The sequence below is a fragment of the Zootoca vivipara genome, chromosome 1, assembly GCF_963506605.1.
Source record: "Zootoca vivipara chromosome 1, rZooViv1.1, whole genome shotgun sequence".
NCBI lineage: Eukaryota > Metazoa > Chordata > Lepidosauria > Squamata > Lacertidae > Zootoca > Zootoca vivipara.
Genome location: NC_083276.1, coordinates 20,470,906 through 20,494,696, shown reverse-complemented (window position 1 = coordinate 20,494,696; position 23,791 = coordinate 20,470,906). Strand labels below are relative to the sequence as shown.

The following is a 23,791-nucleotide window of genomic DNA, read 5'->3' as shown; positions in this document are numbered from 1 at the left end:
ATATAGCTTCACAGAGCCTCCGGGGCAGCTGGCTAACACAAATAATAATAGAAACATCCCCTAAGTTTGAGAGATGTAACACAAACAAATTTTGGTAAACTATTCCAAAGTTGTGAGTGGTAGAACATATATGTAACCAAATGACCTTGTAATGATTGTCAAGCAGGATAGTCGTGCTGTTTTTCAGTCAGTAATTTTCCACTGCAAACTAGAAATATACATAACTTACTTGAACTGATCCCCTGCATGAAGTTTCTAAGTTGCTGAGGGCAATGAATTCTGAAAATGTAATTTGCTTTTGAACGCCCCCATAAAGCTACCCTTCCCTCTGATCTTTCTGTAAACAAGCAAACAAACCCACCTCCCCAGTGGATCAGGGATTTTCCTGAACAGCAAAAAGAGAAAGATTGGCTGCACCTTCTTCTCCCACAACAGCTGGATACATTGGAAGGGCCCCTATTGTCTCATTCCCTACTCTAATTTGTTTTATGTGCTTTGTGTTTAATAAAAATGCTAAGAAAAAGTTTTACAAATATTTTAATAAAGACTTCAGCTGGGCAAGTTAAGAACAAGAAGAAATTCATTCTCTAATTTACTTTAGGGTACAGTCTATTCCCCCCCCCCGACATGTTTTAGTTTCTTCTTTCCCCAGAAGAGAAGATTCCCCACGGCTGCTATGATTTAAAGCATCAAATGCTAACACAAAATTCGAAGAATTACAAACATAGGGTTTTCTTTAGAAACGCATATACAAGCCCTGCAACTTAAATGAATAAATGAACTTGATTAAAAGGATACAGAGCCGATACACACGCATTTATGCTTTCCTCTGGGCCCACTGCCACCTCTGCAGTTGCTTCTATACAACCCCAATCATGTGCAATGACTTCCACTCACCTGGTTCTTTCAGGTGGCATGTTTTACACAAAACTCAAGACACGGGACATCACCTGCATGTCAGGTAAACTCAGCACCGAGAAGGGTGGGTAGGTGTCTGTATATGCACTTTGACTGACTTGAGAGCAGCAACAGGAGAGGAAGCAGCAATCATTCTAGAACAGCTCTGTGCTTAAAAGGGGTCTGAGCATCCAGTGGCTGAGAAGGGGAGAATTAAGTGTTCCTTAACTTGCACCCCCAAAATGTCCCGTCACTTCCTTAACTTCTCTGCATTTTGCTGTGGTTTCTTCTTCATCTTTTTCACTTTTGCTTTTGACATGGTGTCCAACGCAGACTGAGAACCTTCTCCCGAAATATCGGACAAGAGCAGTTTCCCAGACTGAGTTGGGTATTTGGTCTTCATCAAGCTTTTAAAAATGGACTGAGAGAGCAAGTGTTTCAGATGTTTCTTCATCCCCTTTAGCATCTTCTGTTTCTCACTCTCATTTTGCTCATCGGGTCGGCCTCCTGTAGACACACACAGAGGGAGGGGGGGGACATAAATCCCAGCACAAATCATCAAGAGGGGTTCTAGAAGTTTTGTTACTTAAAGCTGGGGGCTGGTGAAAAGCATAGGGAAATCTACTGATGACTGGACAATTTACAGTACATAGTTAAGGGTTTCTGACTCCCAATAGTTAAATGATGACATGTAAAACAAGATTCACTGTACACCTTTAGGCACCAGGCGAAAACACTTCTCTTTAACCTTGCCTTGGCTGATTGATCCACGCATGAACATCTGCTACACTTGGACTCCACATGCACTGATCCTTCGGGAAGCATTAAAATATGAGACTGCCATTACGGAGGTTTGCAGCTTTTTCTTTTTCTGAATGTCTGAACTGGCTCTAAGCTGTGCCCACTCTTGCTGAATTTGAATGAAGTTTATGCCTTACCTGCTCTCCCCCCGCTGCCCAACTTGTGTAGAACCTCATTTTCCAAAGGAGGGGAATGCATTTTAGATAAATACAAGAGTCCATAAATAGAGCTCTTTAGATGTGTGAGAGTACCCAGGTTATTCCCTTCATGGCTCCACCCAGGAGATATGCCCCTTATTACACCTTCCTCGGGGTGGTTCCTCCCTCCCAAGCCCAAACACACACACTGCTACTTGCCTATTAGCTCATCATCATCCAAATCAAGCTCAAGCGCTTCTGCAGCTTGCTGGAGCCATGAGTTGTGCTGCTTCGCTCGGCTGTTGAAATATTCCACCTTCTCAATCTTTCTTGCCAAGTTCACCCGCTCCTGCAACGAAGCACAGTGAGGTTTTCCAGCCATCGGTTTTTGTGTCATGCAGGGACAGGATGTGGGCACTCAAAGCAGTACATGGACAAAGGAAATATATGGGCTAAGTGGCACTGTTTTCATGTGGCTCGGTCTTCCAGTTGCTTTTTCTTCAACAAATAGATGGTAGAAGTCTGTGGATGTCTCTGGCCATTGTTATTATTATTATTATCATTAATGTTTTAATTACTTGCCCTTCAGCTTGTTAGATTCCTTCTCTCATAATAGCAGGGGAGATGAAAAAGCTTCCACACTTTGCCTTTGTAAGGAATTCACTAACTCTAATGAACTCATGGGACCATAGGTTAACCATTACTCCCTAAATTTTGCCATCCCTGTTATCTTCTGGACATACTTCAAGGTGATTTATTTGTAAAGCCATCCTTGAACCTCAGGTCTACAAACATTACTGGTTTACAAAGGGGTCAAGCTGACTTGGAATAAGGAGGAAACCTGGGCTGGAACTGGCACTCAGCTGCAAAGTTCATTGGGTGATCTGAAGAAGAAGAAGAAGAAGAAGAAGAAGAAGAAGAAGAAGAAGAAGAAGAAGAAGAAGAAGAAGAAGAAGAAGAAGAAGAGGAGGAGGAGGAGGAGGAGGAGGAGGAAGAATTTGGATTTGATATCCCGCTTTATCACTACCCGAAGGAGTCTCAAAGCAGCTAACATTCTCTGTGAGGTGAGTGGGGCTGAGAGACTTCAAAGAAGTATGACTAGCCCAAGGTCACCCAGCAGCTGCATGTGGAGGAGCGGAGATGCGAGCCTGGTTCCCCAGATTACGAGTCTACCGCTCTTAACCACTACACCATACTGGCTCTGGGGGAAATCATGGGCTAATTTGTCCAGCTACCTTGTTTTGCAGGACTGCCATTAGGCCAAAATGGAAAGGGGGTCTAAGTACGCTAAATTTAAGCTCCACCATGACTTACATTGGCCTTTTATGGAACATCAGCAAACTCAAATGGGGAAGGAGGAAGCCAACAATTCTGAATTAGAAAAGCTTTCCCCACTGACAACGATTAGTTATCTTCCACTTGTAACATGGCGATTTACAAGCTTGCCTTAAGAGGTCTGGGTGTAGTGTAACTTAAGTCAACCAAGCTCTGTGGATTTAAACATATCCTATGTTTCGGTGGTTTAACTGGACTTTTGTTCAACTGCAATTATTAATAAAAAGATTGGAAAATTATTTGTAAGACTACTGCTGTTTCCTCTATTTTGTTACCCAAAACATTTGGGATGGAGCAAGCTACCACCTCAAAACAGACAGAAACAAATAATATAGACCCAGCTTCAAATTACACAGCATTTAAAACAAGGAAAATGACAAAGAAACTGGAGGGGAAATATATTTATTTTTCACTGTTATTTTATTAATTGAATTTATATTCTGCTTATCCTCCTAAAGGAGCCTTTTCTACAATGCAAAGCAATGGAAGCAATTATGCTCCACTAAGTTATATCGGAATCACCAGAGCAATTCACAAAAGTCTTTTGCCCTTAGCTTTCAACACGTTTTAATTCAACAGTTCTGCTAGATGAATGTTCAAGATGAAAAATGAGATCTGGCAGGGCGCTGCCAACATTAAGAGCTTAAAATGTAGGCACCAAAGAAAGTCCCACGCAAGCCTGCAAATGGGACATGGTGATTTATCTATGCCTATATTCCATATTTAATAAGGGATTAAATTATTAAGGCCGCAAAAATGACAGCAGGGTGATGAGCAATGGGAAAATCTTAAGCAGCCAAATAAAGGAAAAATTAGTCCTGAAAAACATTCATTACCTGCAATCAACTACTGAAAACTTAGCTAATTAAAAACCGCTTTGATTTTAATGTCTCCACGTAACTCCTGCTCTCTTTTCTTGTCTTTTCTCTACTAGTGATAACATGATGTCTTCTTTTCTGGTCTTCCAACCCTGGCTGGCAAGATCTAAAGGAGAGTGCAGGCTCTACTCGAGTGCCAGAAGCACCTATCTGTCATGGATGCTTTGGTTTAGATTCCTGCATTGCAGGGGATTGGTCTAGATGACCCGTGGGATCCATTCCAATTCTACAATTCTAGGATTCTATATCCAACTTTATGCCACCTTGCTTTTAACAACTTGTCACAGGTGACCAGGACATTAATACAGGCTAATATGTTGACTGGCAGAGAAGGGATGGATCACTCTGTCTCTCCTCCACCAGACCACTTGCTAGAAGCGTTTTTTTTAAACAAAAAATTTACAGCAAGCTTGGCTCATGAACAGCCAGCTCAGTCCGAACCACTGTTCCAGATCTCACATACACACACTTCCCAGTTCCAAAATCAGGTGTTAGGAATAGACATCTGTTACGAAGCCTTGAGTAACTGTGAAAAGCGCTGCAGTTGATAAATAAAATAGAAAATATGAACACACTACTTTAAAAAAAACACTATTTCACCTTGATTGCCGTCATGCATTTTGTTTCGACGGGAAAAAAAGGAAGCTCTTCATTCTTCTCCAGCGTCTTGTAAATCCTTTTGAAATTCATCATGTCGCTTGGGCCAATCAGAAGCAAGCTCAGGCCCTCATTGGCAGCTCTGGCGGTCCTGCCGCTTCTGTGCACGTAAATCTCAGAGGTGCGTGGAACCTGCAACAGTGAAAGAGATTAAGCACTTCAGTAGGAATGGGTCTGAAGTACACAAAAAGAGAATGCTTAATACTCCCCAGCAGCAAGCAATTTCACACCTACTATGGCACTGTTTTAGGGGTCGGGTGGCGCTGTGGTCTAAAGCACTGAGCCTCTTGGACTTGCCGATCAGAAGGTAGGCGGTTCAAATCCCCACGACAGGGTGAGCTCCCGTTGCTCGGTCTCAGCTCCTGCCAACCTAGCAGTTCGAAAGCACGTCAAAGTGCAAGTAGGTACGTACCAAGTAGGTAGGTACTGATAAATAGGTACCGCTCCGGCGGGAAGGTAAACGCCATTTCTGTGCACTGCTCTGGTTCGCCAGAAGCGGCTTAGTCGTGCTGGCCACATGACCCGGAAGCTGTACGCCGGCTCCCTCAGCCAGTAAAGCGAGATGAGCTCCGCAACCCCAGAGTCGTCTGCGACTGAACCTAACGGTCAGGGGTACCTTTACCTTTATGGCACTGTTTCAGTTTAACAAGGTGTGCTAACTCTTGGAAGTTATTGGATTCCACAATTATGTGCAAGCCCAGAAACGTCAGAGAAATCTGAAACGACTGCAGAATGAAGCAGAAAGGAGCAACACTCAGAAGGTCCAAGTGTGTCTGTTCCTACATTCTCTTTAAGTTTACCTAACAGACTATCATGGCGACACCTACTAGTCTTGAGAACCTACATGGAATTATTTTAATGACAGTCCATCTATAGTATAGGTAGAAGAATGGAAAACATATAAATTATATTGTTGGCATCCATCTTGGGAGGCAATGGAGGGGTGCGCCTTTGTTATATACAGTGGAACAAACAGACACACACCTTGGCTTTAAGAATGAAACAGCAGTGTAAATAATAGCCTATTCAGTTGCAATTAGGAGCTAAATTTGCACCATGAAGTATAAATGGGAAACTTGATTTTAAATCCACCTTAAATCAATCTTGATTTAAACCAATTCACCATGCCTCTCTTTCTTCTTCTGTGTTACAACCCAAAGACAGGCCACAAAGATCGCTTGTGGTCTTCAATTTACCGCCAGCCATCAATGTATTACAAATTCATGAACGGAGAACAGAAGTACATTTTGTTCCAGTACCTGGTAATGTATGACATGCTGCACGTGAGGAATGTCAAGACCGCGAGCGGCAACATCTGTTGTCAAGAGGGCACAGCTGAAATTGCAGAAGTGGAGACAATGGTTGTTTTATTAAGGAAAGGGGGGGGGAGAGCTCCCTAAGGCGCATTAACACTGAATTCAGTATTACCAGAAGGCTAGATACAGTAACATAAGCAAAATAAGGCTGTGTCATAAGGAGAATGAAAAGAAAGACAAAAGGGGCAAAAAAGAAGATAACCTATCTATTTAAGACTGCTTTACTTAGCCTGTGAAGGAGGGGCTACTGGTTTGTTTCCGGTTACAATTCAGACTGCTAGTTTTTGCCTGCAAGTCTTTGGACAGAAGTTATCTGAAAGGCTTCTTCCATGTCAGCCTGCACAGGTTTTAACATCTATGGGAGAGGCATCTGAGGCACACAGCGGCTGCTCCCAAGCTCTGAAAAAGCCTGGGACACAAATTTTCACGGCCCACTATAAGCAACAGTGGCTCATCTACCAGAAGCGATGTATTTAGCGATAGCTCTTGACATGTATACCTGATTCTGACCAAACTAAGCCTCCCGATGCAAATCATGCTCTAGGAGGTTTAGTTTGGTCAGAATCGAGTTTACACTTCCATAGGTAAAGGTAAAGGGAACCCTAACCATTAGGTCAAGTCGTGACCGACTCTGGGGTTGTGGCGCGCATCTCGCGTTATTGGCCGAGGGAGCCGGCGTACAGCTTCCAGGTCATGTGGCCAGCATGTCAGAGCCTCTTCTGGCGAACCAGAGCAGCACATGGAAACACCGTTTACCTTCCCGCTGTAGCGGTTCCTATTTATCTACTTGCATTTTTGACGTGCTTTCGAACTGCTAGGTTGGCAGGAGCTGGGACCAAGCAAAGGGAGCTCACCCCGTCACAGGGATTCGAACCGCCGACCTTCTGATCAGCAAGCCCTAGGCTCAGTGGTTTAACCACAGCGCCACCTGGGTCCCTCAGTTTAAGCTTTAGGCGGGTCATTTTTACTTTCCCCCTTCAAGTTTTGCCCAGCTTTAAATTCTGGTAAGTTTTTCTGCCTTTCCTTGCTAATTCTGCTGTGGCACATTACTCCGTTCTTGTTCTCATTGTGTTTTTGTCAGTTCAAGCAATCCACTTTTGAAAAGTGGCATGATCTTAATCAATAAACCAAAGGGTGGGGGGGTGGAGAAACAGACCTGTTGCGTTCAGCAAACCTCTCCAGGTTTTTCAACCTTTGCTTTTGGTGCATATTTGCATGAAGAGGCAGGAGGTCGCAGTCCAATATTGTCAGGAGGGCAGTGAGCCGCTTGATGCAATCTATACTATTTGCAAAAACCATGGTTCTGCCTGGGTACTGAAGAAGGAAATAATACAGGTAGTAGTCTTTCTCCTCTGTATCGCAGTGGATCCTGGTCTCGGTGAGTGTCTCCACAGTGGCCTCTTTCCTGGTCAAGTCTATCACTTTGGGCTTGCCCTTGATGCCAACTTTTTCCATCAGCATTTCCAGCTTGGTCTTCTTGTCTATTTTGACAGCTCTCTTCTTGCGGAGAACCCTAGTCGGAGCCTGGTGGATCAAAGTCAGGGTGGCAGAAAAGACGAACGTCTGACGTTTTGGGTTATATTGCGAGTCGCTCAGCATTTCCAGCAACTGAGAGAGTTCTAAGAAATGCCCCCTCTCCACCATCCGGTCCGCTTCGTCGATCACCAGGCACCTGTCAGACGGACGCAAGAGACAGTTTTAGAGCGTTTGGTTTTGAGATAAGAGGAAATCCGACACGCTTCAAAAGAGCCCTACCTGCTACGGGACACAATGGTCTGCGGTGCGTGAACAGAACCACGAGCTGATTCTTATTCCTTATGCTTGTATAGATACCAAAGTGGAAAACCAAGTTGCAAGGAAACAAAAGTCTGATGGAATTTGCACCAGCAAATTCAAGGACTTTGCTGTCGCAACGTGACGACCACTAGGCCTGGTGTATCAATGCATCTCCCAGGGCTGGTTTGAGGGCTAGAGCATGATGGTGCCTTCACCCGACGGTAGACTGTGGGTGAAACCACCACCACTCGTGACCGTAAGGTGCTGGAGCCGATGCAACTTGTTATTCCCTGAGCGCACTGGTGGCAGAGGGACTCTCTACGTCGCCAGCACCCGGTAGAACAGGTTCCATCAGCACTGTGGGCAATGGAGCTCATTATTCCCTTGGCGTGCCAGGCACTATCAATGGAGGGAGTCTCTCTGCCGTCACTGCCTGGCGCACCAAGGGAGGAATGAGCTGCATTGAGCCCGGGCCCAGGAGCAACCAGGGTGAAACTGCTGCCACTCCCGCTAACCCACAAATGGAACCTTAAATGTAGGTTGTGGTTGCCACTATGGAACGTTTAGGCGCCATTTCGTTTCAATGGGATTTATCATCATCATCATCATCATCATCACCGTTCATTTCTATACCACTTTATATTTTAAAGAACAAATCTCAAAACGGTTCACAGCATATTATAATATCAAATAAAGCAATCCAGAATACAACAAATTCAAGCTTCAAGGAAAATATTTCGGATCCTTCCCTAAGTGACATTTTGCTTTCCCCAGTCGCCAACCTGGCATCCAGAGATCTCCAGGTGATCACAGCTGGACCCACGCCAGTCGCAAAATGCACCTGACGCCTGGCTGATTTCTAACACTGGTCGCCACTTGCCAGTGCCTGGAAATTTGCTTTGAAATGTGGCATGAACTGGGTGGAGTGGGAAATCTGGTAAGTCAGGCCAATTATGGAAACAGTTTCCATCCTCCACCCACCTCAATTGTTCTGTAGTAGCTTCATGGTCTCTGCTGCTCATCTGAATGAGCCACAGTACATGCAGGCAGGTGCAACAGAGCTAAGTGGTTCAAGTGCAACATCAAGCATGCGCAAGTCTCCCCCGATTCTCAAAGCAGCAATTGTGAACGTCAAGGGAAAGCCCTGAAAGTTCCTGCACCGTGTTTATTGCAGTGGTGGCTAACCATGGTGCCCTTGGTGTTGCTGAACTCCAAATCCCATCAGCCCCAGTCAGGGCTGTTGGGAGCTGTAGTCCAACAACATCTGGAGGGTGATACATTGACTACCTCTGTACTATTGCTTAAGCAGGAAGTTCTTTAGCATTGATGATCTTAAAAATACCCAGATAGCATTTGCTCCTTTGGGAGAAGGAAGACATATTTGAAAAACGATCTCGAGTACCTGAGTTGCCGCAGGTTTGAGAGATGTGGCTGCTTCTCCTGTATTAGTTCCCATAGGCGCCCCGGGGTCGCGATTACAATCTCGGGCTTCCTTTTCAGAACTCGCTGCTGCTTCTGAGGTGCCATTCCTCCAACAAGAATGGTTGCCTTAATGCCTAAAAGACAGAAGACCAATAGGACATTAAGGTCCCTGGAGCATTGTTGTAGCTATATTTCATAAAATTTTCTAGCATGAAAGTCATGAGATGCTGCACCATGTTTGTAAGAAATCACTGGATTTACCTCCCCCCCCCTTTTTAGGAGCACAAACCTCCACAAAGGTATTTCTCAAAGTTTTTTTTTTTTAACCAACAAACTACAAAGATGACCTGCGCCTCCAAAACAGCATTTATCCCATATTCAAGATGGTGTGTGCTCCTCCTAGTAGTGTATAATTTTTAAAAATCTATACCAATGCGATGCTGACCCCCGCAAAAAAGTGGAAATCTCAACCTGTAAAAATTATGCAAATAACAACCACTCTTATTTTGAATAATTTATCTTGGCTTTCTAGTTGTGCGGGAAAATGAACCGGGCAGGTCATTGAAGCGCCACCACCAATCATTGGACTTCTTACTCAACCACCTCTCTGGGTTCTCAGATGTCCCAGACACCTTCATACACAGCCTCACAGCAAGTAAAGTTAGAAAGCTGCATTTCAAAAAAGAAAAGAAAAAAAACCAAGGATTTTCTCAGGAAATTGATTGTGCATCCCAGTACCATAGTCCGTGCTTTCCCTGCAGAGAAGACAGAAAACTGTAGGAAACTTTCTCTGCAGAGCATGTTTCCATTTTAGGAAAGGGAAACCAAAGCAACGTACTTCAGCAGCAAAGTAAGTAATGGAAGACAGACCTTTATATGTATGTTAGATGAAAATAAAAACTGATTTTATATATGCCATTGTCTCATCTCTCTTCACTGTATTGTAGAATCACTTCTAGATATGCCATAGGAAGTGATTCACAAACGAAATAATAGCCACAACAATAGCATTGATGGATGGCCATCTGCCATGGGGGATTTAGTTGAGATTGCTGCATTACAGAGGGCTGGACCCTTGGAGTCCCTTCCAATTCTATGATTACCAGGAATTGACATTACCTGTGAATCTGTTCACTGCATCAATGTGATGCTTCACTTGGACAGCAAGTTCCCTTGTAGGAGTCAAGACCAATCCCAGGAGAGGATTGTTTTTATGTGCAGCAGCATTAGGTTTTGGGAAACCCAGATCATGTTCTGCACCCTCCAACACCTTCAGGTTTCCTACTGCCAAAGACTTGTCACCGTCGCCATCGTCATCGCCACTAGCTTCACCCCCATCAGGGCTCAAGCCTCCTGTATCCACAGTCTCTTCCTGCTTGGGTACCTCATCCTCACCGTCCTCTCCTTCGTCAAGTGGGCTGTCCCTTCCACTTGCCAATCTTGTTGATTTGCGCCACTGCAGAATGGAATGGATCATTGGAATGGCGAAAGCAAGAGTCTTGCCACTTCCTAAATACGGACAAATGAAACACAGGTTAGAAACCTAGGCACACAAGAGGAGCCTGCTGGATTAGGCCAATTGCCCACCTAGTCCAGCATCTTGTTGTCACAGCAGCCACCCAGGTGCCTCTTCCCTCCTATGGTTTCCAGCAACTGGTATTCAGAAGCATTGCTGACAACATGGCTGGTAGTCCTTGATAGGCTTGCCCTCCATGATGTTGCCTAACCCTCTTTTAAAGCCATCCAAGCTGTTGGCCATCATTGCCTCCCACAGAACTAAGCTCCAGAGTTTAACTAGGCACTTTCTTTTACCCATCCTGAATCTTCCAACATTCAGCTTCATTGGATAATGTGAGGAGCGAGGGGAGAAAAAACAACAACTTTTCTCTATCTACTTTCTCCATGCATTATTTTATAAACTTCTACCATGTTGCCTCTCTTTGCCTTTTCCCTAAACTAAAAACCCCCAAATTCTGCACTTTTTTTAAATAGGGGACTTGCTTCATCCCATTTCTTTTTAACATATCTTTAATAAACACTCCATCCATATACAGTGTAAATGAGTCAAACATTTCTGAATGTTTTCTAAACTGCCTTACGCTAGTGTAGCCAGGTCATTCCATATCAAGTGATCCAACTTTTCTACCTCGTGTCATCCAATTTTCTAAAAAATTTGTACACTTGTTGAATGATCAATACTAAGCTTAAATCTAAAATTAAGAAACCAAACCAGCCGGTTCCCCCTCACTAGTCTGGTATTGTCTACTCCAGGCATCCCCAAACTGCGGCCCTCCAGAGGTTTTGGCCTACAACTCCCATGATCCCTAACTAACAGCACCAGTGCTCAGGGAAGATGGGAATTGTAGTCCAAAACATCTGGAGGGCCGAAGTTTGGGGATGCCTGGTCTACTCTTCTTTGACTGCCAGCACTTTTCCAGGATCTCAGGCAAGGGATTCTTTTACTTCAGCAGCTTCCTGCTCCTTGAAGTTGATGAGGATTGAACCTCAAAATTTCTGGATGCAAAGGGTATCCATTATCCCTCAGCCAGGGCTCCCTTTTAATTAAAGCCATGTAAATATATGTAGTTGCCTTATAATGGGTCAAATTGGCGCTTCTTAAAACAGGCACCTGTCGTTGCTTATCTGACCAAGACATTTCACTGTGGGTTCCCTTTCAACAAGTTAATTAATAAGTATAAATCATTGTGAAATCCATTGGACATATATATACAGTGGTACCTCTACTTACAAATAACTCTACTTACGAATGTTTCTACTTACGAATAGAGCTCCATCCGCCATCTTGGATGTGGTTTAGATAGGATTTTTTCTACTTATGAATTTTTAGATAGGGTTGCTTCTACTTACGAATTTTTTCTCCCAATGCATTCCTATGGGATTCGACTTACAATTTTTTTTCGACTTACGAATGTGCGTTCAGAACACATTAAATTCGTAAGTAGAGGTACCACTGTATATTTTTAAAACCAACAATAAGTGCCTAGACTCTTAAATACTGGTTCCTTTGTAGGCTGCTAGTCTGCAAGAAGACTCACCGCAAAGCAAAATGGCTGCTCTCCTTAAAAAATATATTAAAAATTGTAGTGGTTTCTGGACTGCTTGTTGTTGGGTGTGCAAAGGTTGCTCTGAGGCTTCCACCATCCTAAGGTAACATACGAACTAAAGTCATACCTCAAGATACGTCTGCTGTGGGTTGCGTGTTTTCAGGTTACGGGCATGCCGAACCCAGAAGTCCCGGAATGGGTTACTTCTAGGTTCAGCATGTCCGTAACCTGCAAGCATGCGCAGAAGCGCTAAATTGCGCTTTGTGCATGAGCACATTGCATCATGCGCATGTGGATCCCGTTCGCAACAAGAGGTACCACTGTATTGTAATGCTGTTGACGTGCAACATGTGTACTTGGTTGGATTTTTCCTTCTACTCTCTGTCTTTTAAAAAAAAAAGCTCTATAAAAGGAATTGTCTTAACTGACAGCTCTGATCAGTGCTCTCCACACATAGAAATAAAATCTAGGCCAAGGATAAACTGCATTCTACTCAACTCATCTCTCGTGATGCAATTTTCTGTTGCTGCCACTGACATTTTAACTCCTTGGCTGAGGGTTTTCTGTAGGAAATATGGAGTCACTAACCCAGTGTTTCCCTCATAAGGAGTGGAGGGACTTTTCTCAAGTGAAAACTGGCAAACAGGAGGGCCACTCTTAATCCCTGCCCCCCACCCCAAGTCTCCCTGCGCATATGCCCCTGCTCCCAGGTCTTGTGGTAAAGGTTGTTCACCCAGGCTGGCCTCTGAATCTGGAAGACAGTCCACCAAGGGAAGGGGGAATTGGCAGGCACACCAATGCTCCTCCTCAGTAAGTGTTGAGATAATGTGAATTCAGGGGAGATGAAGTTGGGACCTTCTCAATTCAATAAGCCAGGGGTGGTTAACCTGCAGCCCTCCAGATGTTGCTGAACTACGAATCTCCTAAGTCCCAGACAGCATGGCCAATGGTGGAGGATTATGGGAGTTGTAGTTCAGCAGCATCACCAGAATGGCTGTGTAGCTTTAGCTCTCCAAAATATGAACGATTCTCTCCCCACCAAAATGAAACAAAACCGAGAGGGGAGATGCCCAGAGCTCAAAAGGGGAGGGGGGCAATCTGTCATGTTGACAGACAGGTCTTGGCTTGAATCAGAGATAATTATTTTCTCAGGGCACTCCAATCACAATGTAGAGGTCTCTCACTCTCCTAGGGAAGAAAAGTTGCAATCCCTAAGGCTTAGGGGGCATGGGGAGCTCACGCACTCCACCAATAACCCTTCTACCACCACCTTATGATTCATTCTGAAATTCAAAAGGCTTCATCCCCTCAGAAGGGGTGGTGATGCCTGCAAACTGCATACAATTCGGCCAAACACCAAAAAAGTAATACTTTTCCTTTAGTTAAGATTCATCAAATTTTAAAGGTGCCCTTCATGAAAATTTCTCCATCGGTCTACAATCTGGCAAGCTCACTGCATTCCGGAAGGGCATTTGTCCCTCAAAATTTTATCCACTTCGGCCAAAAAGGGGGAAATATTATAGTCACTACAGGTTCCCCATTACAGCGAATAAGGAAAACACAGAGCTTTGTTTTAGGCATAGTGGCTTAGAAGCCAGAGCACAGATTGAAAAAGAGAGTACAAAGCAACTCGGAACAGATTGGAATATTTAAAAACACACAAACACACAGATACTAGTTGAATCTTGGTGCCCGTGCAGCTGTCTGTAATTTGTTATTGACAATTGGCAGGTTATAAGAATCCATATTTGATGCCTGCCAAATTTAGCTGAGAGATGCCAACAAATCTAATACACTGAAATCGCGATATAAAATTTTACAATCAAAAAGCATGTTTCAAAGTTGAAAATTTGCACTCTTGCTTTTAACTTGTACCATCCTGTGAACCGCCTTGAGATCTTACGATGAATGGCGTTATATAAATTTAATAAATAAACATAATAAATTAATTGTTGCAGGGAAGAGGGCATTGCTGGGGCGTTTTGCCTACAGCAGTAAAATGTCTCGGGCTGGCCCTGTCCTCACCACTGATGTCCTGCTGACTCTCTTCAATTTCACCAGCCCCTGCGCCCAAATATTTTTCACCCACAGAAGAAAAAGCTGAAATTCTCAGCACACTGTACTTTGTGCTCAATTACCAAAATCCATACTTCTATAATGTGCTTATGGAGGTACAAAATAAACACATCTTGGACAGTGGAAGCGAAACAACCGCCGAAGCAATGAGTTATACCTGTCTCTGCGGCTCCAAGGACATCCATGCCATCTCGAATAGCAGAAGGCAGAGCCAGGGCCTGAATTGGAGTTGGCGCACTGAACCCTAATTCACTCAGTGCCTGAAGAACAGGCTTAGGAACGAAGAGGCCTTTCCATGCAGACATGTCCACTTCCTGACCTGAAGATGAAGACAGGACTTCTGCTGTCCAGTTCTTAACCTTTTTAGAAGCTTTTGTTTGTTTTGTTGCTAGTTCAGCAACATCTTGGGGAGGACATGTTTTCTTCTTCCTCTTTTTCTTCACTTTTCTTTTCAGGATTGTGGTGTCTCCTTCCACTCTCTCATCTTGCTCAAAGCTAGGGATGGCCTCTTTGCATTCAGCCTCCTGCTCAGTTGTTACCAGTTCCTCCACCTGAGGTTCATCGCCACTCCTCACTTCCTGTTCCAGATTTTTCTCCTTCTTCCTCTTCTTTTTGGGAATTGTGCTATGTTCTTCCTCTTCTCCAGGCCTCCTACTAGATTTTCTCCCCCTGGCATTTTCTTCCCCCGATTTCGAGGAAGATACCAGTTTATAATCCGTAAGCTCCTCAAAGCACACTAAGCCTCCAAGTTGCTCGTCGGCAAAGAGATTTGGGTCAATCTCAATGGGCTTCCATGCCCCTGTCACTTTGATGCCTCTTCGCTTAAGTTTGGATGGAGTCTTAAACTTACTTGAACCTTGCTTGAGCTTCATGGTTGACCTTCAAAGAAGAACAAAGGAAAATATTTCAAAAATGGCTATCAGTTAAATTCATTATATAAAGTACATAACATGAAATTGCACAAAAGGAAGAGATAAAAGAAAAGAGGATACCACTGGGCACTGTTTTAACACTTTATGCAATTATTAAATCAATTTTTTTAAGTGACTCATAACGCAGAAAAAGTGATATATGGCAGTACACCATGAAATTTGTTATTATTAGAATTAATAAACAAAGTCTGTTTTGTGCTGCTATAGCCAATCTGCATATTAAAACCATGTCCCAGATTTTCTTAATCCAATCAGAATTTTTGTGGTTTTCAAGGATTGAGCTATATATTCCTGCCACTGTAAATAACTTTAATATTAATTGTAAATGTACTTTGCTCTGCCTCTTCTTTGATTTGATGGAAGGGTATATCTTTATAAGCTGGACTAGGCAGGTGTATCTTTTTTTTTTTAAAGAGATTTTTATTAATTTTTCAAACAAGAAATACACAAACAAGACATATAACACTGTCCCTTCATTTTCCCTCCACCCACCGGTCCACTTCTGCCACCAGTAGGGCCCGTGTGCTTTAGGAAACAAAGGGGTCCAATTGTGAGTTGAGTTCTGCTTCCCCCCTCCCTCCTCCCTCCATATCCCCCCCCTGCCACTGAGAGAACAGGGAGGAAGGAGTTATGGGGATCTGCATCCCCCAACTCTTTCATAATCATATTAATAAACCTAGAAAAAAAGAGAAAGAAAGAAAGGAAAGAAGGAAAAAAAAAACAAAAAGAAAAAGAAAATTGGGAAGAGTTCAAACTTCCCAGTTCTTATTATTTTGACATCTTAATTGCGACTCCCTCGGTTGTCTTCCTCATGGTTTTCCTTGCAAATTCTAATTACTTGTGGCGAATTTTCCAACTCAGCTTCAAATCTTAATCTTATAATATTAACTCAATCCTCCTCCTTTTTCATGCTGCCCTCCCACAGGTCCCCTCCTGCCACAAGAGGTGCCTGCAGGGTACAGCACTTCCAAGGTTCCATTTCCTCCTCACCCCTCTGGGCACCCCCTGCCACTGAGTGCCTCAGAGTAAGGAGAGGGGGGCAGGCAGCTTTCTGCCTAAACACCTCACTTAACCTGCAATAATTTACAGTAACTTAAAAATTCTTTCCAAGCCATTCTTATACTCCCTTAAGGAAACATAACACTTTTTTCCCTTTCTTTTTTACATTCCATCTCCTCTCCCTAAGTCTTTTTCCCCCAATTGGTTCAGCATTTCCATTGTCATGCCAAGATTTCGAAGACCGTCTTTCAGAAACCAAAACAATACCTTTTAACTAAAGTTTTTACCCCACACCCATTCTTTCCCAAGTCCATCTCCAGGCCTTTGCCCCCCCCCTGCCCCTGTCCTTCCCATCCCTCAAACACCCCACTCCACATTTTAACCCCTCCAAGATCTTCAAATCCATTAAACTTTAAGTCCCTTAGTCTCTCATCTTCTTGTTCTGGTTGTTTTTCTTCCTTTTGGAAGTCATATTTTGCTTCATCCCAAACAAAATTGTCACAGTCCAAGTCCTCTTCCGATTGTTTCTCCTCACACACAGTCTCAGAATCAGCAGTCTCCAAATTTAAATTTAAATTATCCTCTAAGTCCTGGACTTGGACTTCAATCTCAACTGGTGGTAAGTTGGGATGATGCCATTCCTTGTAGAAATCTTCCCATGACAGCAAGTAGTTCAGTACAGTCTCCTGGAAGGCTCGAGACAGCTTTGTTTTCATACCTCTCGTAACCGCAGATAAACAGGGGGTAGGGAACAATGGGTACTGGAAAATTCCTCTCTCAGACGATCGACTCCATTTTGGCTGTTCTTTTTCTTGATTCTTAACTCAGTCCCAAATCCATTCTTACTTCCAATTTAAATAGTTCTTTCACTTTTACCAACAATTTTTCCTGTTCACAGCAATACAATCAATCCACCCGGTCTTCTGACAGTTTGACAGCTTTTGACAGCTGTCAAAACACTCTTCCCCTTAATGCCGCTGTACCTCAAGGGGTGCCGGACTCGGGGGCTGAGATGGTTCCAAAAAGTCTTTTTTCCCTCTCGGGACCACAGTTTCAAATTCTTTCGTTATTCAGCTTTGGATTTTTTTTTTCCAAACGCCTCCCAGTTTCCCATTAGGAAGAGACCGGCTTCCGTTTCTTTAAGTCTCTCCTATTTTCCAATCAGCAAATTTAGGGTCCCGATCAAAGTTCCACTTACTTCTTTAGGAATCTTTAGTATCAAATCGGAAGAATCCGCCGCTTGCCGGGTCAGGACTCGGAGCTTCGCTTCCCGGAGGTAAGATGTGGCCCAAAATGGCTCCCGCGGTTCAACCCCACCGGCTCACGATCGCTCTATTGAGCTCTCGGGCGGCGGGGGATCCGCCAAACGGAGCAGCCGCTGGACGCCTGAGTCATCGGAACTCTCGATCCGATGCTTTTACGGGGAGTCCGCTCGCTCTGCGGACTTCCCCCCCCTCCGAGAAGCCAGGGACCTCGGCACGCGAAGTCCCTGCGTCCTTCTCACCGCCGCGACGAACCGGAAGTGTAGGCAGGTGTATCTGATGAGGCCATTTCAAATGAAAATGTAATTCTCTGCAGCTCCCAACTATGAGCATCTCTCCTTCACTAATTCAGCACTCTAGTTTCTCTTCCCCTCTTAGGTCCTCCCTAAGTTCATTCAGACCAGGGGTCAGCAAATTTTTTCAGCGGGGGGCCGGTCCACTGTCCCTCAGATCTTGTGGGGAGCCAGACTATATATTTGGGGGGAAATATGAATGGAATTCCTATGCCCCACAAATAACCCAGAGATGCATTTTAAATAAAAGGACACATTCTACTCATGAAAACAGCAGGCAGGCCCCACAAATAACCCATTGATGCATTTTAAATAAAAGAACACATTCTACTCATGTAAAAACATGCTGATTCCCGGACCGTCCGCGGGCCGGATTTAGAAGGTGATTGGGCCGCATCCTGCCCCCGGGCCTTAGTTTGGGGTCCTCTGATTCAGACCATTCCCACCCTCCTTTCCTAGTCCTTTCCTGCTTCCCACGCCACCCTACCTTCTCCCAAAACCCTGTCTTTCCCTAGACGAGCTTCCCAACCTGATGCATTCCAGATGTTTTGGACTATAACTCCAATCATTTCAGACCATGGGTGAATGGGGATTTGAACCCTGGTCTACCTAGCCTGACACCCTAACCACTAGTCCAACAGCATTTAGAGGGCACCACATTGGCTAACTGGCAGAGACCTTCTCCCTACAGTCGTCCTTACCAGCCTGCTAAGTCCATTCATATGAAAAGTGACAACAGCTACTGGGACTTTTACTGTTAACATTTATCTTGGGGGCTGGGGGAGTTGAATAATCACTCATGTGAACAACTCCTACAGCAACATGTCTCAATATGCCCTTCATGGGCTTGTGTTCTCTTCCTGGTTCTTTGAACATTTGGTTCTACATATTTTGTTCTGAACAACAATCCTCTCAGATTTGGTAGTGACTGTATTTTTTAAAAAAAAACTTTCAGGCAGCCAGCATGGACAACGCACGCTATAACTGGCAGCTGTGGCATTGGAATCATTAGACTCAAAAGCTGGTGGAAGATTACATGTGCAAAAGGAATACAATTTTTCTTTCTGAAATTTGCAAAGAGAAGACGTGAAATGAAGTGGTTTTGCTGACTGAGGGTTGAATAATGGAAATGAAGTGGTGCCTTGTACTGTCAGATGCATATTCCTAAACATACAGCTGGGCATTCACAGAATTATAGAGTTGGAAGGGACCCCGAGGGTCATCTAGTCCAATCCTCTGCAGTGCAAGGAATCAGAATAATATTTATTTGCATCAGCCACTAGCCGTAGCAATAAAATAAAATAAAATGTACTGAAAATAGACGTAAAAGCTTAACTATACAAAATACATTTGCAGTGGAGGATCTTTTGCCCAACGTGGTGCTTGAACCCATGACCCAGAGATTAAGGGCTTTTCCCTGCCGGATTTAAGATGGTATTATGAGGTGGCCTGTCTCACCTGGCTAAAGGAGTGGTGCACACTCAAAAACCCGGAATTGTTAGATCTGGAAGGGTATAACAACAGGTATGGCTGGCATGCCTACCTGGGGTATGGGAAGGTCAGAGTTCAAAGTAACTTTTTAAATCATATCATCAGAAAATCCCTCTACATGGTCTGGGAAAAACATAAAGACCTTCTTGAACCAAAAGTGCCTTGGTGGATGTCACAAATTGAAGCACTTGCAGTGAAAAGGAAGAACATAAGCGGAAATTGGCCTGTATACAAATCATTATTAAAAGAAGAGGAAGCCCAGTTAAAAGGTGTTTTTTTTTTAAGAAATAAGAGACCAGGTGTCAGATTGGTTTCAATATTATCAATTATTTGAAACTTTAAAAAATGATAAAAAGAAAGTATTTGTGACGGAGATTTCCAAATTTGAATCTGACCTAGTAAACTCTAAGACCAAAACTCTTTCTAAAACATATTGACTCCTCCTTGTCTGGGAAGTCAAGGAGGAGGCGGTCAAATCAGTGATGATTAAATAGGCTCAAGACTTTGGTCACAACATAGAGATGAGCCCATGGGAACACCTATGGAAAGTTAATTGGAAATTTATGGCATGTTTTACATTAAGGGAGAACCTCCAAAAGATGCTATATCTGTGGTATTTAACCCCCTGCAAACTTTCCAAAATGTACAAAAATGTTCCAAATACATGCTGGAGATGTGGAAAACCAGGAACTCTCTTCCACATGTGGTGGGTGTGTAAAAAGATTAAGACCTTTTGGAATGATATACTATAGAGCAGGCATCCCCAAACTTCGGCCCTCCAGATGTTTTGGACTACTGCTTTGGGGGTGGGCGCTCAAAACAATCTTAAATGTATCTTTTCTGAAGAAACCAGAATCATTTTTATTGGGCATTACAGGTCCAGACATTGTTAGGAAGATAAGAAAAGTCTTTCTGTATGCCACCACTGCCGCAAGGGTAAAGGTAAAGGGGCCCCTGACCATCAGGTCCAGTCGTGTCTGACTCTGGGGTTGTGGAGCTCATCTCGCTCTATAGGCTGAGGGAGCCGGCGTTTGTCCGCAGACAGCTTCCGGGTCATGTGGCCAGCATGACAAAGCTGCTTCTGGTGAACCAGAGCAGCGCACGGAAACGCCGTTTACCTTCCCGCCGGAGCGGTCCCTATTTATCTACTTGCACTTTGATGTGCTTTCGAACTGCTAGGTGGGCAGGAGCTGGGACCAAGCAACGGGAGCTCACCCCGTTGCAGGGATTCGAACTGCCGACCTTCTGATCAACAAGCCCTAGGCTCTGTGGTTTAACCCACAGCGCCACCTGGGCTGCAAGGGTACTTATAGCAAAAACATTGGAAGAGTGACAAAATTCCACTAAATCTGAATGGCTACTAAAGCTGGTAGAATATGCTGAATTAGACAGTCTCTCAGAAAAGATCAAAGATAAGTCAAAACAGGAGTTCATTTCAAACTGGGAACCTCTAAGGAGATATTTAAAGGATAATTGTAGCAACCTTTGAGTAATCTCTGCGAGTAATATAGGTTAAAAGGGAGAAAACAGATTTATATATGTATAAAAATTATTTCATGAGTAATAAACCTATTGAGGCAATAGGTTTATTAGAGTGGAAAAATTGGGAAACGACAGGAAGTCAAACTTTTGTACTAAATATATTGTAGGAGGATTTATATTCTTTTGTTGGATTTTTGTTTTGACAAAACTGTAAAATAAGGAAGATATGTACAGGTGCATGTATGAAGAATAAAGCGTATGAGAGAGAGAGAGAGAGATAGAGAGAGAGAGAGATTAAGGGTCTTGTGCTCTACCGACTGAGCTATCTCAGACATTTGACCAGTCCCATAATGGTCACAAGAAGGTTACAGCAGGACAAATGCTAATCAACAGGTCTGACACTTAAACTAACCCGATGGCCCTTACTATGAAACAATGACATCAACTTTTAAAAAATGTGACATATTATTTTAATTCTGCCCCTCCTCCACGGGACCCACATTATCATGCATACTACCCATTCCCCATTATTATCCTTTGAACAGCCCTGTGAAGCAGGTTGTGCAAAGTGTGTGCAACTAACCCAACATCACACCATAAGCTTCATGGCTGAGTGAGGATCTGAATCTGGATCTTTCCAGTCCCAGTGGCTTCTGGAACTGACAGCAGCTTACTCACAGAAGCTTGTGTGCCCGTTTGGAAATGCCTGCAGTTACATCTGGTAGCCAGGGGGGACATTTTCCATGCTCCTAGGTTCATCCCCTCCAGCAAGGCTAGGGAGCTGAAATAAAAGAGTGATCTTCTACACCTTTATTCAATGTTAGTCATACTCAGAACAGCCCCACTGAAATAAGCTGACTTATGAAGTCCACTGGTTTCAATAGGTCTACTCAGAGTATGACTCAGCTGGATATCACTCAGTGGCTTACTTCAAATATCTGAGTATTTAACGTGGTTAATTGTCCAACATGTCGATCCTAATCCTAAACTACAGTTTTTTGTGGGGTTCAGTGTCCAGGTTTAAACATACAGTTGTTAAAACAGGGCTGCTATGTACAATAGGTGGAAATTAAATAGCTGCATCCTTCTCCACCCTATACTGTACCTGCAACTATTTTTTGTGGTGGGGGGAGGGGAGCTGTTCACATCATAGTTGGCTGTCACCTATGCTAAGGTCATGTGATATTTAAAATATTTTTAAAATGCTTTTTATATTATTGTAAACCCCTGTGATATATATTTATGATACAGCTGTATACAGTATTTTTATTTTAATAAGCAAACAAATAAATAACAGAAAATGTGGCAGTCCTACCCCAACCAACTTGCAGGTGAACAGGGGACAAGGAAGAATCAAAAATAGAAATGAACTGTAAGTGTACGGTTTTCAGATAATGAGAGACTTTTGGATCTCTGCTAATCAGCAACCTCCCAATTCGCCAGTCCCCCCAGTAAATGTGTTACGCAACAACATTATGTTGTGAGTTTGCGTCCAACACGCAGACAACTGCACGAATTAACAGTTGACCGGGAAGCCATCCTAAATATGTTTTATTCAGAAGTTTAACTGATTCACCGGGGATTTACTTCCAAGTACTGTGACCTGGAAGCTATACGCCGGCTCCCTCGGCCAATAATGCGAGATGAGCGCGCAACCCCAGAGTCGGTCACGACTGGACCTAATGGTCAGGGGTCCCTTTACCTTTACCTATTTACTGTACTGAGGAGACCAATCTCCAAATCACCACAGCGCCATGAAGCTCAGTGGGGTGAACCCCCAGCTGACCCCCCCCCCGCCGTTTCTCAACCAATATTACCGCTACTGTTGCGAGATTAAAGTGGGGGGAGGGGAGAGAAAGGAAGGAAAGAGAGAAGGTATATGCCACTCTAGGCTCCTGAGGAACAGCGAGGCATCAAAGTGGCAATAACAAGCATTTTTAAGGATGCAGCCTTATATGGTAATGAAACTACAAGAACAGTAAATAGCAACCTCGATTTTGCTTCTTTGGGGTCTCCCGTCCGTCCTTTCCTGCTACCCGCCCCACGCGGTTATCTCCTTCCAAGTTCTTCTTCTTATTTTTATTATTATTATTAGTTGAACTTATTAGTCGCTCGTCACCCAAGGTCTCCAAGAGACTTACCCTGAAATATCTATATGTATAAATACATTACACCACACAAATCTCTACAGCTGCACAAAAGTAATCCTTGCCTTCCTTCCTCCGCTGGCCTTCCGAGGCTACTTCAGCGCACTTGCCGGGTTTAACAGCCCAACGAGCGCCGTTTGCACCCGCCGAGAAAAGACCCTGCGAAGATCCCACCAGACACTGCACAGCGACGCTTCCGGGAAATCCCACCACGTGGGAGCCTCACGGGGGCGGCCATGATGCCGTGACGTCATCCCCCTGCGCCGGGCTCGCTTCAGAACTTTTACCAGGCTGCCTGCCTGGCTGCCTCTCCAGCATTGGTGAAGGCTGCGGTTGCTGCGGTCATGTTTCTATGGGAAGGGTGGGGGAAAGCACAGGATGAGGCATCCGATTCTGCTGGTTGCTGTTATCCGATGGTCGTTTTAGATGAGCGTTATTGCTCTGGTATAAGTTGAGTGAAGTTTTGGTGGAGTTGTTACGTTATCGGGAAGGGCTCTTCCCCACCCCCGTTGCTTTATTATGGCTGTTTTAGTTTATTTTATCCTCAGAGAATTGTTCAGCACTTCATTAGCTCGAGTAACCGAGGCATACTCTCCAGCTAATCACAGGTTAACAGGAGGATGATATTGCACGCTTTCTGAACACTGGTGCTCTCATGCCCGTAGTCTCGGTCTGAATCGTTTTGCCCCGAATTTTTCTCGTTAAAAGTTGCTGGTCTCTTCACCTTGTATTGTTGTTGTTGTTACTACTGCTACTTTTAAAATTGATTTTATTAATTTTTGAAAAGGAGGGGGCGAGAAACGGCATCCAAACAACATTCCCCCT

At 43.9% G+C, this 23,791-nt stretch overlaps 1 protein-coding gene across 2 annotated transcripts; it reads right to left on the bottom strand.

Annotated features, from left to right (window-relative positions):
• Positions 1–182: 182 nt before the first annotated feature.
• DDX24 (DEAD-box helicase 24) lies at positions 183–23,196 on the bottom strand. Of its 2 annotated transcripts, none has more exons than XM_035106810.2 (9): positions 22,961–23,196; positions 14,518–15,239; positions 10,339–10,728; positions 9,200–9,353; positions 7,178–7,693; positions 5,965–6,040; positions 4,649–4,837; positions 2,055–2,184; positions 183–1,404 (listed from the first exon to the last, which is right to left on the bottom strand). In XM_035106810.2, the coding sequence occupies exons 2-9, from the start codon at positions 15,230–15,232 to the stop codon at positions 1,148–1,150; spliced, it is 2,427 nt and encodes an 808-aa protein (XP_034962701.2). In that variant the 5' UTR covers positions 15,233–15,239; positions 22,961–23,196; the 3' UTR covers positions 183–1,147. The 2 variants fall into 2 exon arrangements, with proteins under 2 accessions (XP_034962701.2, XP_034962691.2); XM_035106800.2 differs by having other exon boundaries at positions 23,032–23,196.
• Positions 23,197–23,791: the final 595 nt, after the last annotated feature.

What these genes read in the sequence shown, in the direction of transcription:
- DDX24 (XM_035106810.2), bottom strand. Translation starts at nt 15,232, where the DNA reads ATGAAGCTCAAGCAAGGTTCAAGTAAGTTTAAGACTCCATCCAAACTT. An exon ending in TCAAACCTGCGGCAACTCAG is followed by an intron (nt 7,694 to 9,199) that starts GTACTCGAGATC and finishes TCCGTCTGACAG; the next exon opens with GTGCCTGGTGATCGACGAAG. An exon ending in AATGCATGACGGCAATCAAG is followed by an intron (nt 2,185 to 4,648) that starts GTGAAATAGTGT and finishes GCTTCGTTGCAG; the next exon opens with GAGCGGGTGAACTTGGCAAG.